The sequence below is a fragment of the Pleurodeles waltl genome, chromosome 12 (genome assembly GCF_031143425.1).
Source record: "Pleurodeles waltl isolate 20211129_DDA chromosome 12, aPleWal1.hap1.20221129, whole genome shotgun sequence".
NCBI lineage: Eukaryota > Metazoa > Chordata > Amphibia > Caudata > Salamandridae > Pleurodeles > Pleurodeles waltl.
The window spans coordinates 87,864,169-87,891,511 of NC_090451.1; the positions used below are offsets into that span (position 1 = coordinate 87,864,169).

At 47.3% G+C, this 27,343-nt stretch overlaps 1 protein-coding gene across 4 annotated transcripts in view; it reads left to right on the top strand.

Moving 5' to 3' along the window:
• Nucleotides 1-27,343, top strand: part of RANBP3 (RAN binding protein 3) — a 380,969-nt gene that overhangs the window by 226,506 nt on the left and 127,120 nt on the right. For all 4 annotated transcript variants that reach the window (XR_011199904.1, XR_011199903.1, XM_069217335.1 and 1 more), the window contains one exon: nucleotides 25,489-25,608. Coding sequence is in view for 2 of the 4 variants with exons in the window: in XM_069217335.1 (XP_069073436.1) it covers nucleotides 25,489-25,608 (120 nt within the window). In the remaining 2 variants the exon portion in view is untranslated. The remainder of the gene's footprint in view (nucleotides 1-25,488; nucleotides 25,609-27,343) is intronic.

The following is a 27,343-nucleotide window of genomic DNA, read 5'->3' on the forward strand; positions in this document are numbered from 1 at the left end:
AGCCATTGGCTACTAACCCCCCAGACCTAAACACGCCCTTAAATTTAGTATTTAAGGGCTACCCTGAACCCTAGAAAATTAGATTCCTGCAACTACAAGAAGAAGGACTGCCTAGCTGAAAACCCCTGCAGAGGAAGACCAGAAGACGACAACTGCCTTGGCTCCAGAAACTCACCGGCCTGTCTCCTGCCTTCCAAAGATCCTGCTCCAGCGACGCCTTCCAAAGGGACCAGCGACCTCGACATCCTCTGAGGACTGCCCCTGCTTCGAAAAGACAAGAAACTCCCGAGGACAGCGGACCTGCTCCAAGAAAAGCTGCAACTTTGTTTCCAGCAGCTTTAAAGAACCCTGCAAGCTCCCCGCAAGAAGCGTGAGACTTGCAACACTGCACCCGGCGACCCCGACTCGGCTGGTGGAGATCCGACACCTCAGGAGGGACCCCAGGACTACTCTGATACTGTGAGTACCAAAACCTGTCCCCCCTGAGCCCCCACAGCGCCGCCTGCAGAGGGAATCCCGAGGCTTCCCCTGACCGCGACTCTTTGAACCTAAAGTCCCGACGCCTGGGAGAGACCCTGCACCCGCAGCCCCCAGGACCTGAAGGACCGGACTTTCACTGGAGAAGTGACCCCCAGGAGTCCCTCTCCCTTGCCCAAGTGGAGGTTTCCCCGAGGAACCCCCCCCCTTGCCTGCCTGCAGCGCTGAAGAGATCCCGAGATCTCTCATAGACTAACATTGCGAACCCGACGCTTGTTTCTACACTGCACCCGGCCGCCCCCGCGCCGCTGAGGGTGAAATTTCTGTGTGGACTTGTGTCCCCCCCGGTGCCCTACAAAACCCCCCTGGTCTGCCCTCCGAAGACGCGGGTACTTACCTGCAAGCAGACCGGAACCAGGGCACCCCCTTCTCTCCATTCTAGCCTATGTGTTTTGGGCACCACTTTGAACTCTGCACCTGACCGGCCCTGAGCTGCTGGTGTGGTGACTTTGGGGTTGCTCTGAACCCCCAACGGTGGGCTACCTTGGACCAAGAACTGAACCCTGTAAGTGTCTTACTTACCTGGTAAAACTAACAAATACTTACCTCCCCTAGGAACTGTGAAAATTGCACTAAGTGTCCACTTTTAAAACAGCTATTTGTCAATAACTTGAAAAGTATACATGCAATTTTGATGATTTGAAGTTCCTAAAGTACTTACCTGCAATACCTTTCGAATGAGATATTACATGTAGAATTTGAACCTGTGGTTCTTAAAATAAACTAAGAAAAGATATTTTTCTATATAAAAACCTATTGGCTGGATTTGTCTCTGAGTGTGTGTACCTCATTTATTGTCTATGTGTATGTACAACAAATGCTTAACACTACTCCTTGGATAAGCCTACTGCTCGACCACACTACCACAAAATAGAGCATTAGTATTATCTCTTTTTACCACTATTTTACCTCTAAGGGGAACCCTTGGACTCTGTGCATGCTATTCCTTACTTTGAAATAGCACATACAGAGCCAACTTCCTACACGCCGTCTAGGCCTTCTGCGACTCCGAAGCAGTCTTCTCTCCATCCGACTCCTGGTTCGGCGCCGAAGCGACCTGTGGCGACTGTTGACCCGACGTCGGACAGATCCAGAGATCGGCGTCGTTCTTCGACATCTGCTGAAGCCATGTCGACGCCGAGGATTGAGTAGAGGCTGCACTCGAGGAGACGTGCTCTCCGTCTCCTGGAAGAACAGGAGTATCGGCAGAACCTGGAGGAAGGAGAGATTGAGGACTCTTGTGAGGGTCTTCATGGGCTGGATACGGCTAGTGGCCTTGATACTTCCCCTGAGTGGGACTTGTCATCTCCAGGGGAGTATACGGAAGAGGCGGCCACTTTTCATACTGTTATAAGGAAGGCAGCTAAATTCTTGGAACTGCCTTTGCCGGTGACTGAGGCGAAGCAGAATCTGCTGACAGAGGTGTTGCATCCGGCCTCTACATCAGCAGAACCTCTTTTGCCGTTCAACGAGGCGCTGCTGGAACCTGTGATGGAGGTCTTGAAGAAGCCGGTGTCTTCTTCGGCTGTCAGTAGGTCTGTGGCCAGGAGGTATCGGCTGCACCGGCTGACCCTGGCTTTCTTACCAGACACCCAACGCCTGAAAGCTTGGTGGTCCAGGCTTCCTGCTCGGCAAGGTCTGCGCCTGGGTCTTTTCCATCTGTGCTATCTGATAGAGACTCCAAGAAGATGGACATGCAATCCAAAAAGGTGTTCTCGTCATGTAGCATGGCATTAAAGTCCACCAATGCTACGTGTATTTTAGGGAGGTACATTTATGCTCTGATGGACGAAATTACATCTACGCATACAGAGGTTCCTCAAGGGCTGTTGAATCTCGTGTCGGACGCTCAAGCTGCTGCAACCCAGATTATCCAATCTGGGTTGGATACAACTGACTCTGTGGCTAGAGTGATGGGCACTGCTGTAGTTACGAGAAGGCAGGCTTGGCTTCGTAACTCAGGGTTTTCATCAGATGTGCAGTCGACCCTGCTGGACCTCCCTTTTGATGGGGACAAGCTCTTTGGTGCCAAGGCAGATTCGGCCTTGGAGAGGTTTAAGGAGAGCCGGGCCATGGCCAAGTCGTTAGGATTGCAAGCTACTTCTTCTGCCTCCTCCAGATTTTTTAGGAGGTTTCGAGGATTTGGTCGTGGCTCATCCTCCTCCTCCTTTCGGGGGAAATTCCAGCAGCCTACCTCTTCTCTCTCCTATAGATCTTTGAGGGAGGGGTAGGGTCCGTACCAGGGGAGCCTCTCAGCAGCATTCCTCCTCTTCCTCTGGAGGGGTGCAGCAGGGGAAGCAGCCTTAGGCTTCCACCAATTCCCACTCACTCCTCTCCTGTAGGGGGAAGGTTACTGTATTTTCTTCACAAGTGGGAGGTCATCACATCAGACGCCTGGGTTACCAGCATTGTGAGAAAAGGCTACACCCTTCCCTTTCGGGAGTTTGCGCCCCCCCCACCCCGCCCATCTTATTGTTCAGAAGAACACCTCCTGTTGTTAGAACAGGAGGTTCAAGTCCTCCTTTTAAAGGGCGCAGTGGAGTTGGTTCCAGAGCAGGAAAAGGGTCAAGGTTGTTATTCAAGGTACTTCCTGATTCCCAAGAAGGATGGTCGGTTGAGACCAATCCTGGACCTGAGGATTTTGAATTGGTTCCTCAAACAGGAACAGTTCAAGATGCTGACCCTAGCTCAGGTGCTTTTGGCATTGAACAAGGGAGATTGGATGGTGTCTGTCGACTTGCAGGATGCTTATTTTCATATCCCGATACTCAAGTCGCACAGGAAGTATCTCCGGTGTGTGGTAGGGTCGCAGCACTATCAGTTTGCGGTCCTCCCGTTTGGTCTTACTTCAGCACCTCGAGTCTTCACGAAGGTGATGTCGGTGGTTGCGGCAGAGCTCAGAAGGAGGGGGATAGCGGTATTCCCTTACCTGGACGACTGGTTGATCAAAGCCAAGTCCCCGGAGCTTGTCGCATCATCTGCAGTCGACAACCCAGTTGTTGTTCGACCTGGGCTTTTCGGTGAACGTGCCCAAATCTCACCTAGAGCCCTCTCAGCGCCTCCTGTTCATAGGGGCAGTACTGGATACAACATTGAATCGAGCCTTTCCTCCGCCTCATCGGATGCAAGACATTCAGGCGTTTGGTTCCAATGTTTCAAAGTGGAGCGGTCATTCCAGTCCTCAAGGTCCTACGTCTGCTCGGTCTGTTTGCCTCCTGCATACTGTTGGTCACGCATGCTCGCTGGCACATGAGGGCTCTTCAGTGGTGCCTCCGAAGGCAGTGGTCTCAACACAAATGAGATCTCGAAGGTTCTGTCAAGGTCTCCAGAGATGCTGCCACGGATTTGAAGTGGTGGATTGCGGACGACAGTCTTTCCCAGGGAAGGTCGTTCACGCAGCCTCCGCCAGTGACCACGGTCATAACGGATGCTTCCACTCTAGGGTGGGGAGCTCATCTGGGGGACCTGGAGATCAAAGGGCTTTGGTCTCCAGAGGAACAGATGTTTCATATCAATCTGTTAGAGTTACGGGCTGTACGGCTGTCTCTCAAGGCCTTCCTCCCATCCCTTTGCGGTCAGTCGGTTCAGGTTCTGATGGACAATACTACAGCGATGTGGTATATAAACAAACCGGGAGGAGTGGGGTCGTACCTTCTCTGCAGAGAAGCTCTTCGACTATGGTCCTGGGCAAAGGACCATCAGATTTGCTTGCTAGCAAATCTGGCCGGAGTCTTGAATGTACGTGCGGACAATCTCAGTCGCCATTTCTCGGCCAACCACAAGTGGCATCTCCATCCAGATCAAGTCCGTTTAATCTTCCAGATGTGGGGGTTTCCTCTGATAGATCTGTTTGCCACCCGGGAGAACTCGCACTGCCCGTTATTCTGTAGCCTCCAGTATCCGGTGCAAGGAGCGTTGGGGGACGCGTTTCGGAGAACCTGGTGCGGCCAGTTGCTTTACGCGTTTCCACCCCATACCTTTGATTCCTCGAGTGTTGAGGAAAATTCGCCAAGACCGGGCCCAGGTAATCTTAATTGCTCCGGATTGGCCAAGGAGGGTGTCGTATTCCGACCTTCTCCAACTCTCACTGTGCCCTCCGTTCCGTCTCCCTCTCAGGGCAGACCTCCTCTCTCAATCGCAGGAGCAGGTTATACACCCCAACCTCCAGAGTCTGCACCTTCATGCCTGGAGATTGAGCGGGGCAACCGGAGTTCCTTTTCTCTCCCGCCTGATGTAGTGGATGTTATCTTAGCAGCCTGGCGACACTCCACTAAATCTATCTACGCTAGTAGGTGGTCTAAATTTGTGGTATGGTGTGGAGAGAGACAGATTGATCCCTTACGTGCTCATTTGTCAGACGTTTTATCTTTTGTTTTGTCTTTAGCACAGAGGGGTTGTGCAGTGGCTACTGTTAAGGGTTACTTGTCTGCTTTGTCAGCCTTCATTTGTCTTCCAGACCAGCCTTCGTTATTTAAATCTCCTATTGTACTTAGATTCTTGAAGGACCTTATGAATAAATTTCCTCCAAATCCTTTCGTTAGGACCAAGGACAAATCCCATTGAGGCATAACTTTCCTTATGGGGTCCCCTTTTGAGCCTATGCATTCTTGCCCCTTAAGACTGTTAGTTCTTAAAACAGTTTTCCTGGTTGCTATAACTTCTGCAAGGAGAGTGAGTGAGTTGCAGGCTTTATCGGTAAAACCCCCTTATACAACTTTTTATGGGGATAAGGTGGTGTTGAGGACCAAGGCTGCTTTCCTTCCGAAGGTTGTTTCACCCTTTCATTGGGCCCAAACAATTACTCTGTCCACGTTTTATCCTCCGCCTCATCCTTCAAAGGAAGAAGAGAGACTACACCGCTTGGACCAAAGAGGGCGCTAAGCTTTTACATAAACAGGACAAAGGATTTCAGGCTGGAGGATCAGCTTTTCATTGGTTACGTGGGAAAGAGGAGAGGAAAGGCGGTCCACAAGAGAACACTCTCCAGGTGGGTTGTTCTTTGCATTAAAATGTGTTACTCTTTAGCAAAGAAGGATCCTCCTGATGGTATTAGAGCTCATTCCACCAGAGCTAAATCGGCCGCCTTGGCCAGAGGTGTTCCTGTGGTCGACATCTGCAAGGCCGCAACTTGTTCGTCCCTTCACACTTTTGCGAAACATTACTGTTTGCACTCTGAGGTCAGAAGGGAGAGCCATTTTGCACGGTCAGTGTTGCAGGATTTCTTGGTTTAACCATTCAGGCACCCACCACCGAGTGCGGTACTGCTTTGGGACTCTATTCATTAGGTGAGGAATCCACAGGTAGTTGTATCCATCAGAAGAACGAGTTACTTACCTTCAGTAACGACTTTTCTGGTGGATACATTAGCTACCTGTGGATTCCTCACGGTCCCACCCGCCTCCCCGTTGCCTGTTTGGTCTAACCAAGTAATTCTTGAGTGTGCTCCTCTTGGTTTTGAGGATTGGTATAGGGTATATATATGTGTTCGATGGCATGTGTAGCTGCAGATACACATGCTGTGCACATCCCACCATCTGGTGTTGAGCTCGGAGGGTTACAAGTTGTTTTTGTTCGAAGAAGTCTCTTTTCGAGTCACAAGACCGAGGGACTCCTCCCATTTCGACTCCATCGCGCATGGGCGTCTACTCCATCTTAGATTGTTTTTTTTCCGCCATCGGGTTCAGACGTGTTCCTTTTCGCTCCGTGTTTCGGGTCGGAAAGTTAGTTAGAATCTCTGAAAAATCGTCGGTATTGTTTGCGTTCGGTATCGGGTTAGTTACAACAGATCGACACCGAATTAAGAAGAGCTCCGGTGGCCCTTCGGGGTTTTTTTCCATCCCCGTCAGGGCCTGGTCGGCCCGGCCACGTGTCTCTTCAAGGCTGATGGAACGGACCCCATTCCGCTTCTGTCCAAAATGCCATAACAAGTATCCATATACAGATCAACATCTGGTCTGTAACTTGTGTTTGTCACCTGAACACAAGGAAGATACTTGTGAGGCCTATCGAGCGTTTCGGTCCAGGAAGACACTCAGGGACCGAAGAGCAAGAAGACTGCAAATGGCGTCGGTGCCGACAGGACAAGAGCGTTTCGAGGAGGAGGAAGAAACATTCTCCACCCAGGAGTCGGACTCTGAGGAGATCGATCCCGAGGAAACGCCTAAAACCGTGAGTAAGACGTCGAAACCAAGAACTCACGAGAAAAGCGCTAAAGCCCAGGGGACGCCACCGCCAACAGGCCATGGCTTAACCCGAAAAATAGGTGACCGTTCATCGGCACCGAAAAAGGGCGAGCTGGTGTCGAAGTCATCCGACTCCGGTCGAGATACCGGCACACAGCAATCTCGGGCCCGAGATAGTGGCTCAGAGAAGGTTCGGCACCGAGACAGTGGCACCGAAACGGGTCGGCACCGAGAGGGCACGACGCGAAAGTTTTAAAAAAAAGGTTTAGTCAGAGCCGAAAAAAGCAGCCGAAAAGGTTTCGGTACCGAAATATCCGGCCTCGGAACCGAAAACAAGTTCCTACACTGAGGAACAAGGACTGTCCACACAAATGAAAACACATAGATTTGGACAGGAATTACAGACAATAGAGCCAGATCACACACAAAGACGGCTCTTTATTCAAAAAGATACAGGGAAGATCAGCACTCTTCCTCCAGTCAAAATGAAACGCAAGCTTGCCTTCCAAGACAAGGACAAACAGCCACACGCAAAGGTGGCTAAACAAGTAACACCGCCACCATCCCCACATCACTCTCCGCAACCATCACCGGTAGCCACTCCACCAATGATGCAATCCCCAACTCATACAGGAATGAGTCAAGATGACCCTGACGCATGGGACCTTTAGGACGCACCAGTGTCAGATAATAGTCCAGAATGCTATCCAGCTAAACCATCGCCACCAGAGGATAGTACAGGCTACGCACAGGTGGTGTCAAGAGCAGCGGCATTTCATAATGTCAGCCTTCATTCAGAGCCCATTGAAGACGACTTTCTTTTTAATACACTGTCGTCCACACACAGCCAATATCAGAGTCTTCCTATGCTACCCGGAATGCTAAAACACTCCAAACAAGTGTTTGAGGAGCCTGTTAAAGGGAGAGCCATTACTCCAAGAGTAGATAAAAAATATAAACCGCCACCAACAGACCCAGTGTATATTACACAACAGCTAACACCAGACTCTGTTGTAGTGGGAGCAGCGCGCAAAAGAGCCAACTCTCATACTTCAGGAGATGCACCACCTCCAGATAAAGAAAGTCGAAAATTCGATGCTGCAGGCAAAAGGGTGGCGGCACAGGCAGCAAACCAGTGGCGTATTGCAAATTCGCAAGCTTTGCTAGCCAGATATGACAGGGCCCATTGGGATGAGATGCAACACCTTATTGAACATTTACCCAAGGAGTTCCAAAAAAAGAGCGCAGCAAGTAGCAGAAGTAGGACAGAGTATCTCCAATAATCAGATACGGTCAGCAATGGATGCTGCAGACACAGCTGCTAGAACTGTCAACACAGCAGTAACAATAAGGAGACATGCATGGCTGCGTACATCAGGATTTAAACCAGAGATACAGCAAGCTGTGCTGAATATGCCATTCAACGGACAGCAGTTGTTTGGACCGGAGGTGGACACTGCGATCGAAAAACTTAAGAAAGACACTGACACGGCCAAAGCCATGGGCGCACTCTACTCCCCACAGAGCAGAGGCACATTTCGAAAGACACAATTTCGAGGGGGGTTTCGAGGGCAAACCACAGAAGCCACAACCTCACAAAGCCCACTTACCAGAGCCAGTATCAGCGGGGAGGTTTTCGGGGACAATATAGAGGGGGACAATTTCAAAGGAATAGAGGAAAGTCCCAAAACTCCTCCAATCAAGCAGTGACTTCAAGGTCACAAATCCCCAACACAACACCTGTGGGGGGGAGACTAACCAAGTTTTACAAACATTGGGAGGAAATAACAACAGACACTTGGGTCTTAGCAATTATCCAGCATGGTTATTGCATAGAATTTCTCAAATTCCCTCCAAACATCCCACCGAAAACACACAATATGTCAAAACAACATATAGATCTTCTAGGACTAGAAGTTCAGGCATTGCTACAGAAAGAAGCAATAGTTAGTACCAAAACAATAAATAAACACAGGAGTTTACTCCCTGTACTTTCTGATACCCAAAAAAGACAAGAGTCTGAGACCTATACTAGATCTCAGAACATTAAATACCTACATCAAATCAGATCACTTTCACATGGTTACATTACAAGACGTAATCCCACTGCTCAAACAACAAGACTACATGACAACACTAGACCTAAAGGATGCATATTTCCATATACCAATACATCCTTCACACAGAAAGTACCTAAGGTTTGTATTCCAAGGGATACATTACCAATTCAAAGTGTTGCCATTCGGAATAACAACTGCACCAAGAGTTTTTACAAAATGCCTAGCAGTAGTAGCTGCACATTTCAGAAGGCAGCAAATACATGTGTTCCCGTCCCTAGACGATTGGTTAATCAAAACCAACACGCTAAGACGGTGTTCACAACACACAAAATATGTCATAGAAGTCCTCCACAAACTAGGTTTCTCAATCAACTACACAAAGTCACACCTTCTGCCGTGTCAAACACAGCAATACTTAGGAGCAACCATCAACACAGCAAAAGGGATTGCCACTCCAAGTCCACAAAGAGTTCACACATTTCACAATGTGATACAGACCATGTATCCAAATCAAAAGATACAAGTCAAACTGCTGATGAAACTACTAGGCATGATGTCCTCATGCATAGCCATTGTCCCAAACGCAAGGTTGCACATGCGGCCCTTACAACAGTGCCTAGCATCACAGTGGTCACAGGGTCAAATTCTAGATCTGGTGTTGGTAGACTGCCAAACATACACCTCGCTTCAATGGTGGAACAGTATAAATTTAAACCAGGGGCGGCCTTTCCAAGACCCAGTGCCACAATACGTAATAACAGATGCCTCCATGATAGGGTGGGGAGCACACCTCAATCAGTACAGCATCCAAGGACAATGGGACACTCACCAAAAACACTTTCACATAAATCACTTAGAACTATTGGCAGTATTTCTAGCGCTGAAAGCATTTCAACCCATAATAAGCTACAAACACATCCTTGTCAAAACAGACAACATGACAACGATGTATTACCTAAACAAACAGGGAGGCACACACTCAACACAGTTGTGTCTCCTGGCACAGAAAATATGGCATTGGGCGATTCACAACCACATTCGCCTAATAGCACAATTTATTCCAGGAATTCAGAACCAGCTAGCGGACAATCTTTCTCGGGATCACCAACAGATCCACGAATGGGAGATTCACCCCCAAATACTGAATACTTACTTCCAAAGTTGGGTAACGACACAAATAGATCTATTTGCAACAAAGGAAAACGCAAAATGCCAAAACTTTGCATCCAGGTACCCACAAGATCAGTCTCAGGGCAATGCGTTCTAGATGAGTTGGTCAGGGATATTTGCTTACGCTTTTCCCCCTCTCCCACTCCTTCCATATCTAGTAAACAAGCTGAGTCAAAACAAACTCAAACTCATACTAATAGCACCAACATGGGCAAGGCAACCTTGGTACACAACACTACTAGACCTCTCAGTAGTGCCTCATGTCAAGCTACCAAACATACCAGATCTGTTAACGCAACACAAACAACAGATCAGACACCCAAATCCAGCATCACTGAATCTAGCAATCTGGCTCCTGAAGTCCTAGAGTTCGGACATTTAGACCTTACACAGGAATGTATGGAGGTCATAAAACAAGCTAGGAAACCTACCACTAGACATTGCTATGCAAATAAGTGGAAAAGATTTGTATATTACTGCCACAACAATCAAATTCAACCCTTACACGCATCTGCCAAAGACATTGTAGGATACTTACTACATTTGCAAAAATCAAAGCTAGCTTTCTCTTCCATTAAAATACATCTTACATCAATTTCAGCTTACCTGCAAATTACGCACTCAACTTCTCTATTTAGAATACCAGTCATAAAAGCATTTATGGAAGGTCTAAAGAGAATTATACCACCAAGAACACCACCAGTTCCTTCATGGAACCTTAACATTGTCTTAACACGACTCATGGGTCCACCTTTTGAGCCCATGCACTCTTGTGAAATGCAATACTTAACATGGAAAGTTGCATTTTTAATTGCCATCACATCTTTAAGAAGAGTAAGTGAGATTCAAGCATTTACCATACAAGAACCATTTATTCAGATACACAAGCATAAAGTAGTTCTACGAACAAATCCTAAATTTTTACCAAAAGTCATATCACCATTCCACTTGAATCAAACGGTAGAATTACCAGTGTTCTTCCCACAGCCAGACTCTGTAGCGGAAAGAGCACTACATACATTGGACATCAAAAGAGCGTTAATGTACTACATTGACAGAACAAAACTAATTCGCAAAACAAAATAATTATTTATTGCTTTCCAAAAACCTCATACAGGAAATCCAATTTCTAAGCAAGGCATTGCTAGATGGATAGTTAAGTGCATTCAAACCTGTTATCTTAAAGCTAAAAGAGAACTGCCTATTACACCAAAGGCACACTCAACTAGAAAGAAAGGTGCTACCATGGCCTTTCTAGGAAATATTCCAATGACAGAAATATGTAAGGCAGCTACATGGTCTACGCTGCATACATTTACCAAACACTACTGTGTAGACGTGCTAACAACACAGCAAGCCACAGTAGGCCAAGCAGTACTACGAACATTGTTTCAGACAACTTCAACTCCTACAGGCTGAACCACCGCTTTTGGGGAGATAACTGCTTACTAGTCTATGCACAGCATGTGTATCTGCAGCTACACATGCCACCGAACGGAAAATGTCACTTACCCAGTGTACATCTGTTCGTGGCATTAGTCGCTGCAGATTCACATGCGCCCACCCGCCTCCCCGGGAGCCTGTAGCCGTTTAGAAGTTGATCTTGAACATCTGTATATTTGTAAATATATGTTCGATGGCATCTGTCGCTGTAGATACGCATGTTCTGCAATAGCTCGCCATCTGGTGTTGGGCCGGAGTGTTACAAGTTGTTTTTCTTCGAAGAAGTCTTTCGAGTCACGGGACCGAGTGACTCCTCCTTTTGTCTCCATTGCGCATGGGCGTCGACTCCATCTTCGATTGTTTTTTTTCCGCCATCGGGTTCGGACGTGTTCCTGTCGCTCCGAGTTTCGGAACGGAAAAAATAGTTAATTTCGGAAGATTTTCGTCGGTATTGTTGCGTTCGGGATCGGCGTACTTAGATTCAACACCGCATCGAAGATCGAAGAGCTCCGGTGCCCTTCGGGGTAGTTTTTCGATCCTCCGTCGGGGCCTGGTCGGCCCGACCGCGTGCTGAGGAACGCCGATGGAACGGACCCCGTTCCGTTTCTGCCCCAAATGCCACAATAAATACCCCTACACAGACCAACACTTGGTCTGCAACCTGTGCCTGTCACCTGAGCACAGCGAAGACACCTGCGAGGCCTGTCGTGCGTTCCGGTCCCGAAAAACACTCCGAGACCGTCGAGCCAGAAGACTTCAAATGGCGTCCGCACCGACAGCCCGACGGGAGTTCGAGGAACAGGAGGAGGAAGGTACCTTCTCGATCCAAGACTCAGACTCCGAAGGATTCGACGATACACAAACCGTGAGTAAGACGTCGAAAAACACACAGAGAAACATTTACAAGGCCCAGGGGACGCCACTGCCACCAGGCCATGGCTCGACCCATAAATTCGGTGACCGACCGTCGGCACCGAAAAAGGCCAAAACAGTGCCGAGATCGTCCGACTCCGGTCGAGACACCGGCACGCAGCCTTCTCGGGACCGAGAAAGTGCTGGAGACAAGCCTCGACACCGAGATACCGGTGTGGACACGGCTCGACGCCGTGACAGCGGCACCGAAACAGATCGACGCCGAGAGGTTTCGGCCCCGAAAAGGAAAAAAGTCACCTCGGAGCCGAAAAAACACGCAGACAAAGTTTCGACGCCGAAACAAACTGCAAGCGACCCAGCTTCAGGCTCTTATACAGAAGAGCACTCGCTAACCTCCCAAATGCAAAAGCATAGGTTTGAGGAAGAGCTACAAGCAACTGATGTGGACCATACGCAAAAGCGTATCTTCATTCAGCAGGGGACAGGAAAAATAAGCACCCTTCCCCCCATTAGGAGAAAGAGAAGGTTGGAGTTCCAGACGGAACAAGCACCACAACCAAAAGTGGTTAAAAGAATTACACCACCACCCTCTCCTCCGCCCGTGATTAACGTTTCACCAGCACAAACTCCATCTCACTCCCCAGCTCACACCACCATGAGCCAGGGTGACCAAGATCAGGACGCATGGGACCTATACAACGCCCCAGTGTCAGATAACAGCCCGGAGGCCTACCCTACAAAGCCATCTCCACCAGAAGACAGCACCGCGTACTCTCAGGTGGTGGCTAGAGCAGCACAATTTCATAACGTAAGCCTCCACTCAGAACAGGTCGAGGATGATTTCTTGTTCAACACACTCTCCTCCACCCACAGCTCCTACCAAAGCCTGCCTATGCTCCCTGGTATGCTCCGGCACGCAAAAGACATATTTAAGGAGCCGGTCAAAAGTAGGGCAATCACACCACGGGTGGAAAAGAAGTATAAGCCGCCTCCTACGGACCCGGTTTTCATCACTACACAGCTGCCACCAGACTCTGTTGTTGTAGGAGCAGCTAGGAAAAGGGCCAACTCTCACACATCTGGAGATGCACCACCCCCAGATAAAGAAAGCCGCAAGTTCGATGCAGCTGGTAAAAGAGTCGCAGCACAAGCTGCAAACCAATGGCGCATCGCGAACTCCCAGGCACTACTTGCGCGCTATAACAGAGCCCACTGGGACGAGATGCAACATCTCATTGAACATCTGCCCAAGGACTTCCAAAATAGGGCGAAACAAGTGGTTGAGGAGGGACAGACCATCTCCAACAACCAGATACGTTCTTCCATGGACGCTGCAGATACAGCTGCACGGACAATTAATACATCTGTAACTATCAGACGGCATGCATGGCTCCGAACGTCTGGATTTAAACCAGAGATTCAACAAGCAGTTCTCAATATGCCTTTTAATGAAAAAGAACTGTTCGGTCCAGAAGTGGACACAGCGATTGAGAAACTCAAAAAAGATACGGACACTGCCAAAGCCATGGGCGCACTCTACTCCCCGCAGAGCAGAGGGAATTACAGCACATTCCGTAAAACGCCCTTTCGAGGGGGGTTTCGGGGTCAAAGCACACAAGCCAGCACCTCACAAGCAACACCGTCCACTTACCAGGGACAGTATAGAGGAGGTTTTCGGGGACAATATAGAGGAGGGCAATTCCCTAGAAATAGAGGGAGATTTCAAAGCCCCAAAACCCCTACTACTAAACAATGACTCACATGTCACTCACCCCCTCCACACAACACCAGTGGGGGGAAGAATAGGTCATTATTACAAAGCATGGGAGGAAATCACTACAGACACTTGGGTTCTAGCAATTATCCAACATGGTTATTGCATAGAATTTCTACAATTCCCTCCAAACATACCACCAAAAGCACAAAATTTAACACACCATTCCAATCTCCTGGAGATAGAAGTGCAGGCACTATTGCAAAAGAATGCAATCGAATTAGTGCCAAACACACAAATAAACACAGGAGTTTACTCACTGTACTTTCTGATACCAAAGAAGGACAAAACGCTGAGACCAATCCTAGACCTCAGAGTAGTGAACACTTTCATCAAATCAGACCACTTCCACATGGTCACACTACAAGAAGTATTGCCATTGCTAAAACTACACGACTACATGGCAACTTTAGACCTCAAGGATGCTTATTTCCATATACCAATACACCCATCTCACAGGAAATACCTAAGGTTCGTATTCAAAGGAATACATTACCAATTCAAGGTACTGCCTTTCGGATTAACAACCGCACCAAGAGTCTTTACCAAATGTCTAGCGGTAGTCGCTGCACACATAAGAAGGCAGCAAATACATGTGTTCCCATATTTGGACGACTGGCTAATCAAGGCCCATTCGTTCATACAGTGCTCAAATCACACAAATCAGATCATACAAACCCTCTTCAAACTCGGGTTCACCGTCAATTTCACAAAATCCAAAATTCTGCCACGCAAGGTACAACAATACCTGGGAGCCATAATAGACACATCAAAGGGAGTAGCCACTCCAAGTCCACAAAGAATTCAAAATTTCAACACCATCATACAACGCATGTATCCAACACAAAAGATACAGGCAAAGATGGTATTACAACTCCTAGGCATGATGTCATCATGCATAGCCATTGTCCCAAACGCAAGACTGCACATGAGGCCCTTACAACAATGCCTAGCATCACAGTGGTCTCAAGCACAGGGTCACCTTCTAGATCTGGTGTTAATAGACCGCCAAACTTACCTCTCGCTTCTATGGTGGAACAACATAAATTTAAACAAGGGGCGGCCTTTCCAAGACCCAGTGCCACAATACGTAATAACAACAGATGCTTCCATGACAGGGTGGGGAGCACACCTCAATCAACACAGCATACAAGGACAATGGAACGTACATCAAACAAAACTGCATATCAATCACCTAGAACTGCTAGCAGTTTTTCAAGCACTAAAAGCTTTCCAACCAATAATAGTTCACAAATACATTCTCGTCAAAACAGACAACATGACAACAATGTATTATCTAAACAAGCAGGGAGGGACGCACTCCACGCAGTTAAGCCTGCTAGCACAAAAAATTTGGCATTGGGCAATTCACAACCAAATTCGCCTAATTGCACAGTTTATACCAGGGATACAAAATCAACTCGCAGACAATCTCTCTCGAGATCACCAACAGGTCCACGAATGGGAAATTCACCCCCAAATTCTGAACACTTATTTCAAACTCTGGGGAACACCTCAGATAGACTTGTTTGCGACAAGGGAGAACGCAAAATGCCAAAACTTCGCATCCAGGTACCCACACAAACAATCCCAAGGCAATGCCCTATGGATGAACTGGTCAGGGATATTTGCTTACGCTTTTCCTCCTCTCCCTCTCCTTCCTTACCTGGTAAACAAACTCAGTCAAAGCAAACTCAAACTCATATTGATAGCACCAACTTGGGCAAGGCAACCCTGGTACACAACGCTGCTAGACCTATCAGTGGTACCCTGCATCAAATTGCCCAACAGGCCAGATCTGTTGACACAGCACAACCAAAAGATCAGACACCCAGATCCAGCATCGCTGAATCTAGCAATCTGGCTCCTGAAATCCTAGAATTCGGGCACTTACAACTTACCCAAGAATGTATGGAAGTCATAAAACAAGCAAGAAGGCCATCCACCAGGCACTGCTATGCAAGTAAATGGAAGAGGTTTGTTTGCTACTGCCATATTAATCAAATACAACCATTACACACAACTCCAGAACATGTAGTGGGTTACTTGCTTCACTTACAAAAATCTAACCTGGCTTTCTCTTCCATTAAAATACACCTTGCAGCAATATCTGCATACCTGCAAACTACCTATTCAACTTCCCTATATAAAATACCAGTCATTAAAGCATTCATGGAGGGCCTTAGGAGAATTATACCACCAAGAACACCACCTGTTCCTTCATGGAACCTAAATGTTGTCCTAACTAGACTTATGGGTCCACCTTTTGAACCCATGCACTCCTGCGACATACAGTTCCTAACCTGGAAGGTGGCATTTCTCATCGCCATTACTTCCCTGAGAAGAGTAAGCGAGATTCAGGCGTTTACTATACAGGAACCTTTTATACAACTACACAAAAATAAAGTCGTCCTAAGGACCAATCCTAAATTTTTGCCAAAGGTTATTTCTCCGTTCCATCTAAATCAAACAGTGGAACTTCCAGTGTTCTTTCCACAGCCAGATACCGTAGCTGAAAGGGCACTACATACATTAGATGTCAAAAGAGCATTAATGTATTACATTGACAGAACAAAAAACATCAGAAAGACTAAACAACTCTTTATTGCATTTCAAAAACCTCACGCAGGAAACCCAATTTCAAAACAAGGTATAGCCAGATGGATAGTTAAATGCATCCAAATCTGCTACCTTAAAGCTAAACGACAGCTGCCCATTACACCAAGGGCACACTCAACCAGAAAGAAAGGTGCTACCATGGCCTTTCTAGGAAACATCCCAATGCAAGAAATATGTAAGGCAGCCACATGGTCTACGCCTCACACATTCACCAAGCACTACTGTGTAGACGTGTTATCCGCACAACAAGCCACAGTAGGTCAAGCTGTATTAAGGACATTATTTCAGACTACTTCCACTCCTACAGGCTGATCCACCGCTTTTGGGGAAATAACTGCTTACTAGTCTATTGCAGAACATGCGTATCTACAGCGACAGATGCCATCGAACTGAAAATGTCACTTACCCAGTGTACATCTGTTCGTGGCATCAGTCGCAGTAGATTCGCATGTGCCCACCCGCCTCCCCGGGAGCCTGTAGCAGTTTGGAAGTTACCTTCAATTATTTATATATGTATCATCTCAACCTTAAATAGGTGCATACTTAGTCACTCCATTGCATGGGCACTATTACTACAATTCAACTCCTACCTCACCCTCTGCGGGGAAAAACAATCGAAGATGGAGTCGACGCCCATGCGCAATGGAGACAAAAGGAGGAGTCACTCGGTCCCGTGACTCGAAAGACTTCTTCGAAGAAAAACAACTTGTAACACTCCGGCCCAACACCAGATGGCGAGCTATTGCAGAACATGCGAATCTACTGCGACTGATGCCACGAACAGATGTACACTGGGTAAGTGACATTTTCAATATTACTTTAAACTACATTATGTTCGTACGTATTCACTCCATTGCGTGGGCACTATTACTAGCATGTACAACTCCTACCTCACCCTCTGCGGGGGAAAACAATCTAAGATGGAGTCGACGCCCATGCGCAATGGAGCCGAAATGGGAGGAGTCCCTCGATCTCGTGACTCGAAAAGACTTCTTCGAAGAAAAACAACTTGTAACACTCCGAGCCCAACACCAGATGGCGGGATGTGCACAGCATGTGAATCTGCAGCGACTAATGCCACGAACAGATGTACACTGGGTAAGTGACATTTTCCATATATATATATATATATATATATATATATATATATATATATATATAGTTCATATATTTATTTACTTTAAACAAAAAAAAAAAAAAATTTGTAGACCGACTTCTCACAATGATGTGTTGTTTGCAATGTCATTAAATATTGCTATTGTTCTTTCATCTCAATGGATTATTATTCTCAGGCACGTAAAAAATGTTGGTACTGATGTCAGCACGTCGGCAAGGACCTCTTATTGCCTGTATGACGTCAGATGGCGTCGCATGGGCAAATGTGACGTCCTCGTCGACGTGCACAAGCTAGGAAGAAGATTTCCGTTGAATGCTGGTGCAATGGGAGTATTCATTAGGTGAGGAATCCACAGGTAGCTAATGTATCCACCAGAAAAGTCGTTACCGAAGGTAAGTAACTCGTTCTTTACATACACAGCACCCTGCCCATAAAGCTATCTAGGGCCTACCTTAGTGGTGACAGGTCCAGTAAAAAGAAAGTTTAGACATTGGCAAGTAATTGACCTTGCCAAGTTAGTGTGGCAGTAAACTGTGTGTGCAAGCCCTGCAGTGGCAGGCCTTAGACAGGTTTGAAAGGCTACTTCTGTGGGTAGCACATTCTACGACACAGACCCACTAGTAGCGTTTAATATACAGGCACTGGGTATGTGGTATACCACTTTACAAGGGACTCAAAGGTAAATTAAATAAGCCAAGCAGGTGTAAATCATTTACACCATGTTGTAGGGGCGAGCACACATACACCTTAGCACTGATTAGCAGTGGTAAAGTGCTGAGAGTCCTAAAACCAACAAAAAGAGGGTCAGGAAAATAGGAGGAGAAAGGCAAAAAGTTTGGGGTTAACCCTGCAGAAAGGGCTATTTCCAACAGTAGTCTAGCAGCCTTAGGCCTATCAGAGGAGTGTTAGACACTTGCTGCATACACACAGTCAATAATACACTGACGCTAGTTTAGAGAAATAACCTGTATTTTATATATTTGTTTACACCAAGAACATTGTTATTGGGGAAGTACGTTTTAAGTTAGAAGTTTTGAAGATTACAGAAAATACACTTGTATTGACTCTAATGCAGGAATGTTATCCTTCTGGAAAAGAGACATACATTGCATATGGGTATTTAGAAGCAAGTTACAGGATCAGTGTTCTAGTGTTAAGATAAGTAAGGGACAATGTGCAGAGATGCTTTTCAGCGTCTGGTTCCCTTATAGATATTGTAAGGAAATGCCTCCTTGGCATGGTTACCCCCTAACTTTTTGCCTTTGCTGATGCTATGTTTTGATTTGAAAGTGTGCTGAGGCCTGCTAACCAGGCCCCAGCACCAGTGTTCTTTTCCTAACCTGTACTTTTGTTTACACAATTGCCACACCCTGGCATCCAGGTAAGTCCCTTGTAACTGGTACCCCTGGTACCAAGGGCCCTGATGCCAGGGAAGGTCTCTAAGGGCTGCAGCATATCTTATGCCACCCTGGGGAACCCTCACTCAGCACTGACACACTGCTTGCCAGCTTGTGTGTGCTGGTGAGGACAAAACGAGTAAGTCGACATGGCACTCCCCTCAGGGTGCCATGCCAGCCTCACACTGCCTATGCAGTATAGATAAGTCACTCCTCTAGCAGGCCTTACAGCCCTAAGGCAGGGTGCACTATACTATACTATAGGTGAGGGCACCAGTGCATGAGCACTGTGCCCCTACAGTGTCTAAGCCAAACCTTAGACATTGTAAGTGCAGGGTAGCCATAAGAGTATATGGTCTGGGAGTCTGTCATACACTAACTCCACAGCACCATAATGGCTACACTGAAAACTGGGAAGTTTGGTATCAAACTTCTCAGCACAATAAATGCACACTGATGCCAGTGTACATTTTATTGTAACATACACCCCAGAGGGCACCTTAGAGGTGCCCCCTGAAACCTTAACCAACTACCCATGTAGGCTGACTGGTTTTAGCAGCCTGCCACACTCGAGACATGTTGCTGGCCACATGGGGAGAGTGCCTTTGTCACTCTGTGGCTAGTAACAAACCCTGTACTGGGTGGAGATGCTTATTGCCTCCCCCTTGCAGGAGCTGTAACACCTGGCGGTGAGCCTCAAAGGCTCACCCCCTTTATTACAGCACCACAGGGCATTCCAGCTAGTGGAGTTGCCCGCCCCCTCCGGCCACGGCTCCACTTTTGGCGACAAGGCCGGAGGAGATAATGAGAAAAACAAGGAGTCACTGACCAGTCAGGACAGCCCCTAAGGCAACCTGAGTTGAAGTGACTCTGACTTTTAGGAATCCTCCATCTTGCAGATGGAGGATCCCCCCAATAGGGATAGGAATGTGACCCCCTCCCCTTGGGAGGAGGCACAATGAGGGTGTAGCCACCCTCAGGGCTAGTAGCCATTGGCTACTGCCCTCCCTGACCTAAACACACCCCTAAATTCTGTATTTAGGGGCTCCCCTGAACCTAGGAACTTAGATTCCTGCAACTTAAGAAGAAGAGGACTGCTGAGCTGAAAAACCCTGCAGAGAAAACGGAGACACCAACTGCTTTGGCCCCAGCCCTACCGGCCTGTCTCCCCCCCCTTCGGAAGAAAACTGCTCCAGCAACGCTTTCCCCAGGACCAGCGACCTCTGAATCCTCAGAGGACTGCCCTGCTCTAAAAAGACCAAGAAACTCCTGAGAACAGCGGCCCTGTTCAACAAAGACTGCAACTTTGTTTCCAGAGGAGCAGCTTTAAAGACCCCTGCAATCCCCGCCAGAAGCGTGAGACTTGCAACACTGCACCCGGCGACCCCGACTCAACTGGTGAAGAACCAACACCTCAGGGAGGACCCCCCGGCGACTCCGAGACTGTGAGTAACCAAAGTTGTCCCCCCTGAGCCCCCACAGCGACGCCTGCAGAGGGAATCCCGAGGCTCCCCCTGACCGCGACTGCCTGACTCTAAGATCCCGACGCCTGGAAAAGACCCTGCACCCGCAGCCCCCAGGACCTGAAGGATCGGAATTGCAGTGCAGGAGTGACCCCCAGGAGGCCCTCTCCCTTGCCCAGGTGGTGGCTACCCCGAGGAGCCCCCCCCTTGCCTACCTGCATCGCTGAAGAGACCCCTTGGTCTCCCATTGAAACCTATTGAAAACCCGACGCGTGTTTGCACACTGCACCCGGCCGCCCCCGTGCTGCTGAGGGTGTACTTTTTGTGTTGACTTGTGTCCCCCCCGGTGCCCTACAAAACCCCCCTGGTCTGCCCTCCGAAGACGCGGGTACTTACCTGCTGGCAGACTGGAACCGGGGCACCCCCTTCTCCATTGAAGCCTATGCGTTTTGGGCACCACTTTGAACTCTGCACCTGACCGGCCCTGAGCTGCTGGTGTGGTAACTTTGTGGTTGCCCTGAACCCCCCAACGGTGGGCTACCTTGGACCCCAATCTGAACCCCGTAGGTGGTTTACTTACCTGCAAGAACTAACAATAACTTACCTCCCCCAGGAACTGTTGAAAATTGCACGAAGTGTCTAGTTTTAAAATAGCTATATGTGTTTTATTTCAAAAGTATATATGCTATTGTGATTATTCAAAGTTCCTAAAGTACTTACCTGCAATACCTTTCAAATGAGATATTACATGTAGAATTTGAACCTGTGGTTCTTAAAATAAACTAAGAAAATATATTTTTCTATACAAAAACCTATTGGCCTGGAATTGTCTCTGAGTGTGTGTTCCTCATTTATTGCCTGTGTGTATGTACAACAAATGCTTAACACTACTCCTTTGATAAGCCTACTGCTCGACCACACTACCACAAAATAGAGCATTAGTATTATCTCTTTTTGCCGCTATCTTACCTCTAAGGGGAACCCTTGGACTCTGTGTATACTATTCCTTACTTTGAAATAGTGCATACAGAGCCAACTTCCTACAAGGTGACTCTGACTTTTAGGAATCCTCCATCTTGCAGATGGAGGATCCCCCCCAATAGGGGTAGGAATGTGACCCCCTCCCCTTGGGAGGAGGCACAAAGAGGGTGTAGCCACCCTCAGGGCTAGTAGCCATTGGCTACTGCCCTCCCAGACCTAAACACCCCCCTAAATTCTGTATTTAGGGGCTCCCCTGAACCTAGGAACTCAGATTCCTGCAACCTAAGAAGAAGACTGCTAAGCTGAAAAACCCTGCAGAGAAGACGGAGACACCTACTGCTTTGGCCCCAGCTCTACCGGCCTGTCTCCCCCCCTTCTAAAGACGCTGCTCCAGCGACGCTCTCCCCAGGGACCAGCGACCTCTGAATCCTCAGAGGACTGCCCTGCTCTAGAAGGACCAAGAAACTCCCGAGGACAGCGGCCCTGTTCACCCAAGACTGCAACTTTGTTTCCAAAGGAGCAACTTTAAAACAACTGCGTTTCCCGCCGGAAGCGTGAGACTTGTTACTCTGCACCCGACGCCCCCGGCTCGACTTGTGGAGAACAAACACTTCAGGGAGGACTCCCCGGTGACTACGAGACCGTGAGTAGCCAGAGTTGCCCACCCTGAGCCCCCACAGCGACGCCTGCAGAGGGAATCCCGAGGCTCCCCCTGACCGCGACTGCCTGACTCCCAGATCCCAACGCCTGGAAAAGACTCTGCACCCGCAGCCCCCAGGACCTGAAAGATCGGAACTCCAGTGCAGGAGTGACCCCCAGGAGGCCCTCTCCCTTGCCCAGGTGGTGGCTACCCCGAGGAGCCCCACCCCCCCACCCCTTGCCTGCATCGTTGAAGAGAACGCTTGGTCTCCCATTGATTTACATTGGAAACCCGATGCGTGTTTGCACACTGCACCCGGCCATCCCCGTGCTGCTGAGGGTGTACTTTCTGTGCTAACTTGTGTCCCCCCGGTGCCCTACAAAACCCCCCTGGTCTGCCCTCCGAAGACGCGGGTACTTACCTGCTGGCAGACTGGAACCGGGGCACCCCCTTCTCCATTGAAGCCTATGCGTTTTGGGCACCACTTTGAACTCTGCACCTGACCGGCCCTGAGCTGCTGGTGTGGTAACTTTGGGGTTGCTCTGAACCCCCAGCGGTGGGCTACCTCGGACCCAAACTTGAACCCTGTAGGTGGTTTACTTACCTGCAAGAACTAACAAACTCTTACTCTCCCTAGGAACTGTGAAAATTGCACTGTCTAGTTTTAAAATAGCTATATGTGATTTATTTGAAAAGTATATATGCTATTGTGATTATTCAAAGTTCCTAAAGTACTTACCTGCAATACTTTTCATTTGAAGTATTACATGTAAAATTTGAATATGTGGTTCTTAAAATAAACTAAGAAAATATATTTTTCTATACAAAAACCTATTGGCCTGGAATTGTCTTTGAGTGTGTGTTCCTCATTTATTGCTTGTGTGTGTACAACAAATGCTTAACGCTACTCCTTTGATAAGCCTACTGCTCGACACACTACCACAAAATAGAGCATTAGTATTATCTCTTTTTGCCACTCTTACCTCTAAGGGGAACCCTTGGACTCTGCATACTATTCCTTACTTTGAAATAGTGCATACAGAGCCAACTTCCTACAGATATCAATGGGGAACAAGTCCTGTGACGAAGAGGCAGCAAAGCAGGGACTTTGGGGGTGAGTCCAGGCAAACCTACAGGGAGGCTAAATCCTTCAGATGCTCACGCACGTAGGTACACCACTGGTCCATTGGAACTCGGCTACAGTGATGATTTTTCTGGCAGGTTTGCGCAGCAGGAGACACTCGCGGTTTGTGGTGGCCAGTAAAAACAGGCTGCAGGCGTGGACTGGGGGTACCAGTCCGGCCAAACCCAAAGGGGGCCTCAGCTGTGGAGGGTCTCGAGACCTGTGGACACCATTGGTCTACTTCTCCTATGGATGTAGGGCACAGGTGCAGTGGTGCTTTCAGGCATTGGGTCACAGTGTTAGAGGCTCTTTCTGCAGACACAGGTGGGTACTGGGTGGCCAGTCCGGCTAAACCCAAGATGGGGCTCGGCTCTTGAGGGTATTTGTGCCTCAGTGGCACTGTCAGTTCACTGTACCTCGGACTGGGTGGCTTGTGTCCTTTTGGTGCCTGCAAACATGCAGAGAAGTAGCTCCTCTGCTCCAAGGGAGATGTTGCAGGTCAGTTAAAGTTGTGGGTCATGCTTTTGGAGGTGACACCGCCTTTTGGACAAGCTGGGTCTGTGCAGTTGTTTGGGACAGCTGAAAGGGTTGGTGCCAATTCAGTTGCTGGGCCTCAGTTCTCATGTCCTGGGCTCTTCGTTGTCCTTCTTTTTCTCCAGGCAGACAAATCTGTTTTCCTGGTGCCAGCCCACTACCCCTCCTTACATACTAGATTTAGAGGTGTTACAGGGAGTGAAGGGTAGTAGCCAATGGGATACTTACCCTTGGGGTCACTACACTCCCTATGTTACCACTTCCTCTGTGGAGTGGGCCTAACCCTGTCCCAGAGTTGCTAATTCTGCCATAACCAAGATGGGAGAATGTTCATAGAGCGAGGTACATCAGGGAGTTCACCTTGGGTGTGAGTCAGACATGGGTGTATTCCAGGCCTCCTAGCGTAGCTAATTTCCTGCCTGTCCTAGTAACAAATGGGCCTTTGGCAGGGCGTGGCATCCTGTAGGTCTGGGGGATGCTGAGGTCAGAATATCACAGGCAGCAAGGACTTTGAAGTCCCTGGCCTTCGTATGCTAAATCACTAACCATTCTGCTGGAGGAGGTGTGAACATCTTCCTCTGAAGCAAGCATTGTTTCTGACCTCCGAGAGCTTGTACTCTCACCTGTAGGGGGTCATAAACTTGTCTTTGGTGGCAGGCAGGACTATACAAGTCAGCCAGCACACTAGAGTGCTAATAGGCTTCATGGGTGCATGTAATAATAAATCTATCAGTGGGATTAGTGTGGGTTTATTAATATGAGTTGTTTAATATCAAACACCATAGTTTCAGTGAAGCCATTATGTAGCTGGGAAATTAGTTTTGACCAGTGCCCAGTACATTCCTTAAAATGGCTTCAGTGTTCCCTTGTAATGTCTAAGAATTGACTAAGTCATCACAGGGGCATATCTGCTCATGCATATACCTCCACATGTGTATTATAATGCACCCTGCCTAGGACTGTAAGGCGTGCTGTAGGGGTGACTTACATATATTGCATGCAGTGCCTGCTGGCATGCCACATAGGATGTGTCCATTGTCGTGTTTTCACTTTGGTCTGCACCATGTCATGTAGCCCGGAGTGGCAGTCTGCATGAGTGTGGTGAATGGTCCCCTAGGGTGGCACAATACGTGCTGCAGCCCTTAGGGACCTTTTACTTGGGACTTACTTCGGTGCTAAAGGTATTGCCAATTTGGGAACAATTGCACAGTTTTAGGGAAAGAGATCTGGCACTGGGGACCTGGTTTGCAGGAACCCAGTGCATTTCATTCACAGTTGCATCAAATACTAGGCAAAAGTTGAGGCTAGCCACGTCAAAAAGGGACACTTTCCTACAGTTGTGTTTACAGGTTAGTAATATTTTATCTCTGCTGTTAAAAATAGTTTCTCTTTTTTAATGAGTGATAAAAATCAAGATAGTATAGGTTTCATTCTCATGACTACAGCCATCTTGTTTATTAGCCCCAAAGCCTTTGCCATGATCTTTCATGGCTTGTTTGGCTCTGCATAAGTGTCACCTGTTACTGGAGAACTCATTCATGTTTCTTATTTAAAATTGTACACTTTTCTCCATAGGCTATTGAGAGTCAACATTATGACTCTGTCTGCAGTAGAGGTGATGAAAATTCTCATAAGGATGAGCAAAATGCTCAAGAGGCATTTGTGTTTGGGCACAACCTGAGGGATAGAGTTAAGGTAGGTAATTGGCGCAATCAAATTGTGCGTGGTCTGTCTTGAACAGAATGTCTTTTTCCGTCTGCTTTAGATTCTGCAGTCAAACATTAAGCTTGATTGTGGTCAATTATGTCTCGAGCGAGACTTGCATCATTAGCAGGATTTGGTCTTAACCCGAGCTCTAGGTACAGTTAAAAGTTTCCCTGAAAAGTTGAATTGTTTTTTTTCTGTGTACAGCTATTGACAATGGAACAGGGCTAGACCATTATGCCACTTGGCAGTAACCTATCTGGATTGTTGCTTCAGTTGGAATAGATTAAAAGTAAATATCTGAGATACTGGGTGGTTAATAATGGGTGTTAGAGTCAAAACTGTTTTCCTATTTCACCTTATCTTCAAATGCATGGCCCCCCACCCCCCACACCCCCCACCCAAATTGGAATGGAATGAGTCCATGATTTCAGTGTGCCAGTTTTGATAATTGTCATAATGGAATTGTTTTAATACTTTTTCTGATTGCATCACATGATGGAAATTGCAAAGAGGAAAGAAAATCCACACTTATTTTGAACTATAAATGATTCAGTTCTGTGAGACAGAAATACTCAAGAGAAACAATGCGGAACTGAAGGACCTCACTCGGAGGGGCTGGAGGGAGGTTTGAGGCAAATGGAGATATTTAAAGGCTAAAGTACCACTGTTGTACGTCATTAGGATATAGCAAGTCACTATGGAGTTCCTTTAAACGGTCATGGACCAAAGAGGGGACTTGCAATATCCTTTTTAACACTTACCATAAGTTATTTTAGCTGTTATTATACATAGTCACTCCATCATACCTTCCACAAACCGCTTAAATCCTTGTCAAAAATGAAAACTATATTGGTACCGTGAATTTAAACACTTGGTGGGTAGCTCTGTGAAATGAAAGAGAGAGCTTGTTGGCAAACATAAAGAATAAAAATACAATCTCTACTGCAACATTAAACACATCAAAAAAGCTGTTGGATATGTTTTGCAAATAAATAGTATAATCATTTTAATACAAGTCAGATTTTTGTTGAAGGTGCAATAGATACAGGCAGAAATACTACTTTTGTATAATTGCCTGAAGGGTGTAAAAAAGAAACGTAATAAATATCTACGTTCTGCTTGTTTCTTTACAGTTAGAAAAACAGCAGAAGAAAGAAAAGCAGTGATTAATTTTTGTTCTTTAATAAGCTGCTTTAATTGTATCCTGTGACCTGGCCTGCCTTTCCCCTACGCTGCTGCCTCTGGCAGCAAGCATTGTGACGTTAGATCTCAACTGCATTGAGTTATTACAGTTCAGGTCTGATGTTGTTCTTTAAAATTTGCAACTGGGTGCGTCACAAGCCACCTATAAAATAGGGGATAAAGTACTCCCTGTCGTACATTTTAAGGATATTGCAAGCCACTGAGGAGTTCCATGACTGTATAGAGGAACAAGGCCTGAGGCAGAGTTCCTTTATAAGGGTATGGAACGCCGAGGTGACTTGCAGTATCCTTATATACCCCAGGGGGGTACTTTATTCCCATATAAAAAAAAAAAAAAATGTCAAATCACCTTTCCCACAAACCACTTACCTTGGTGCATAGCTCTTTCATATGAAATAGCAAGCATGTTTGCAAAATAAAGATTAAAAATAAAACCTCTGGTGCAAAATGGAACCCATCAAAAAACTTAGATATTTGTTGCAAATGCATATTAGAAACAAGTCAGTTTAAAAATAAAAAC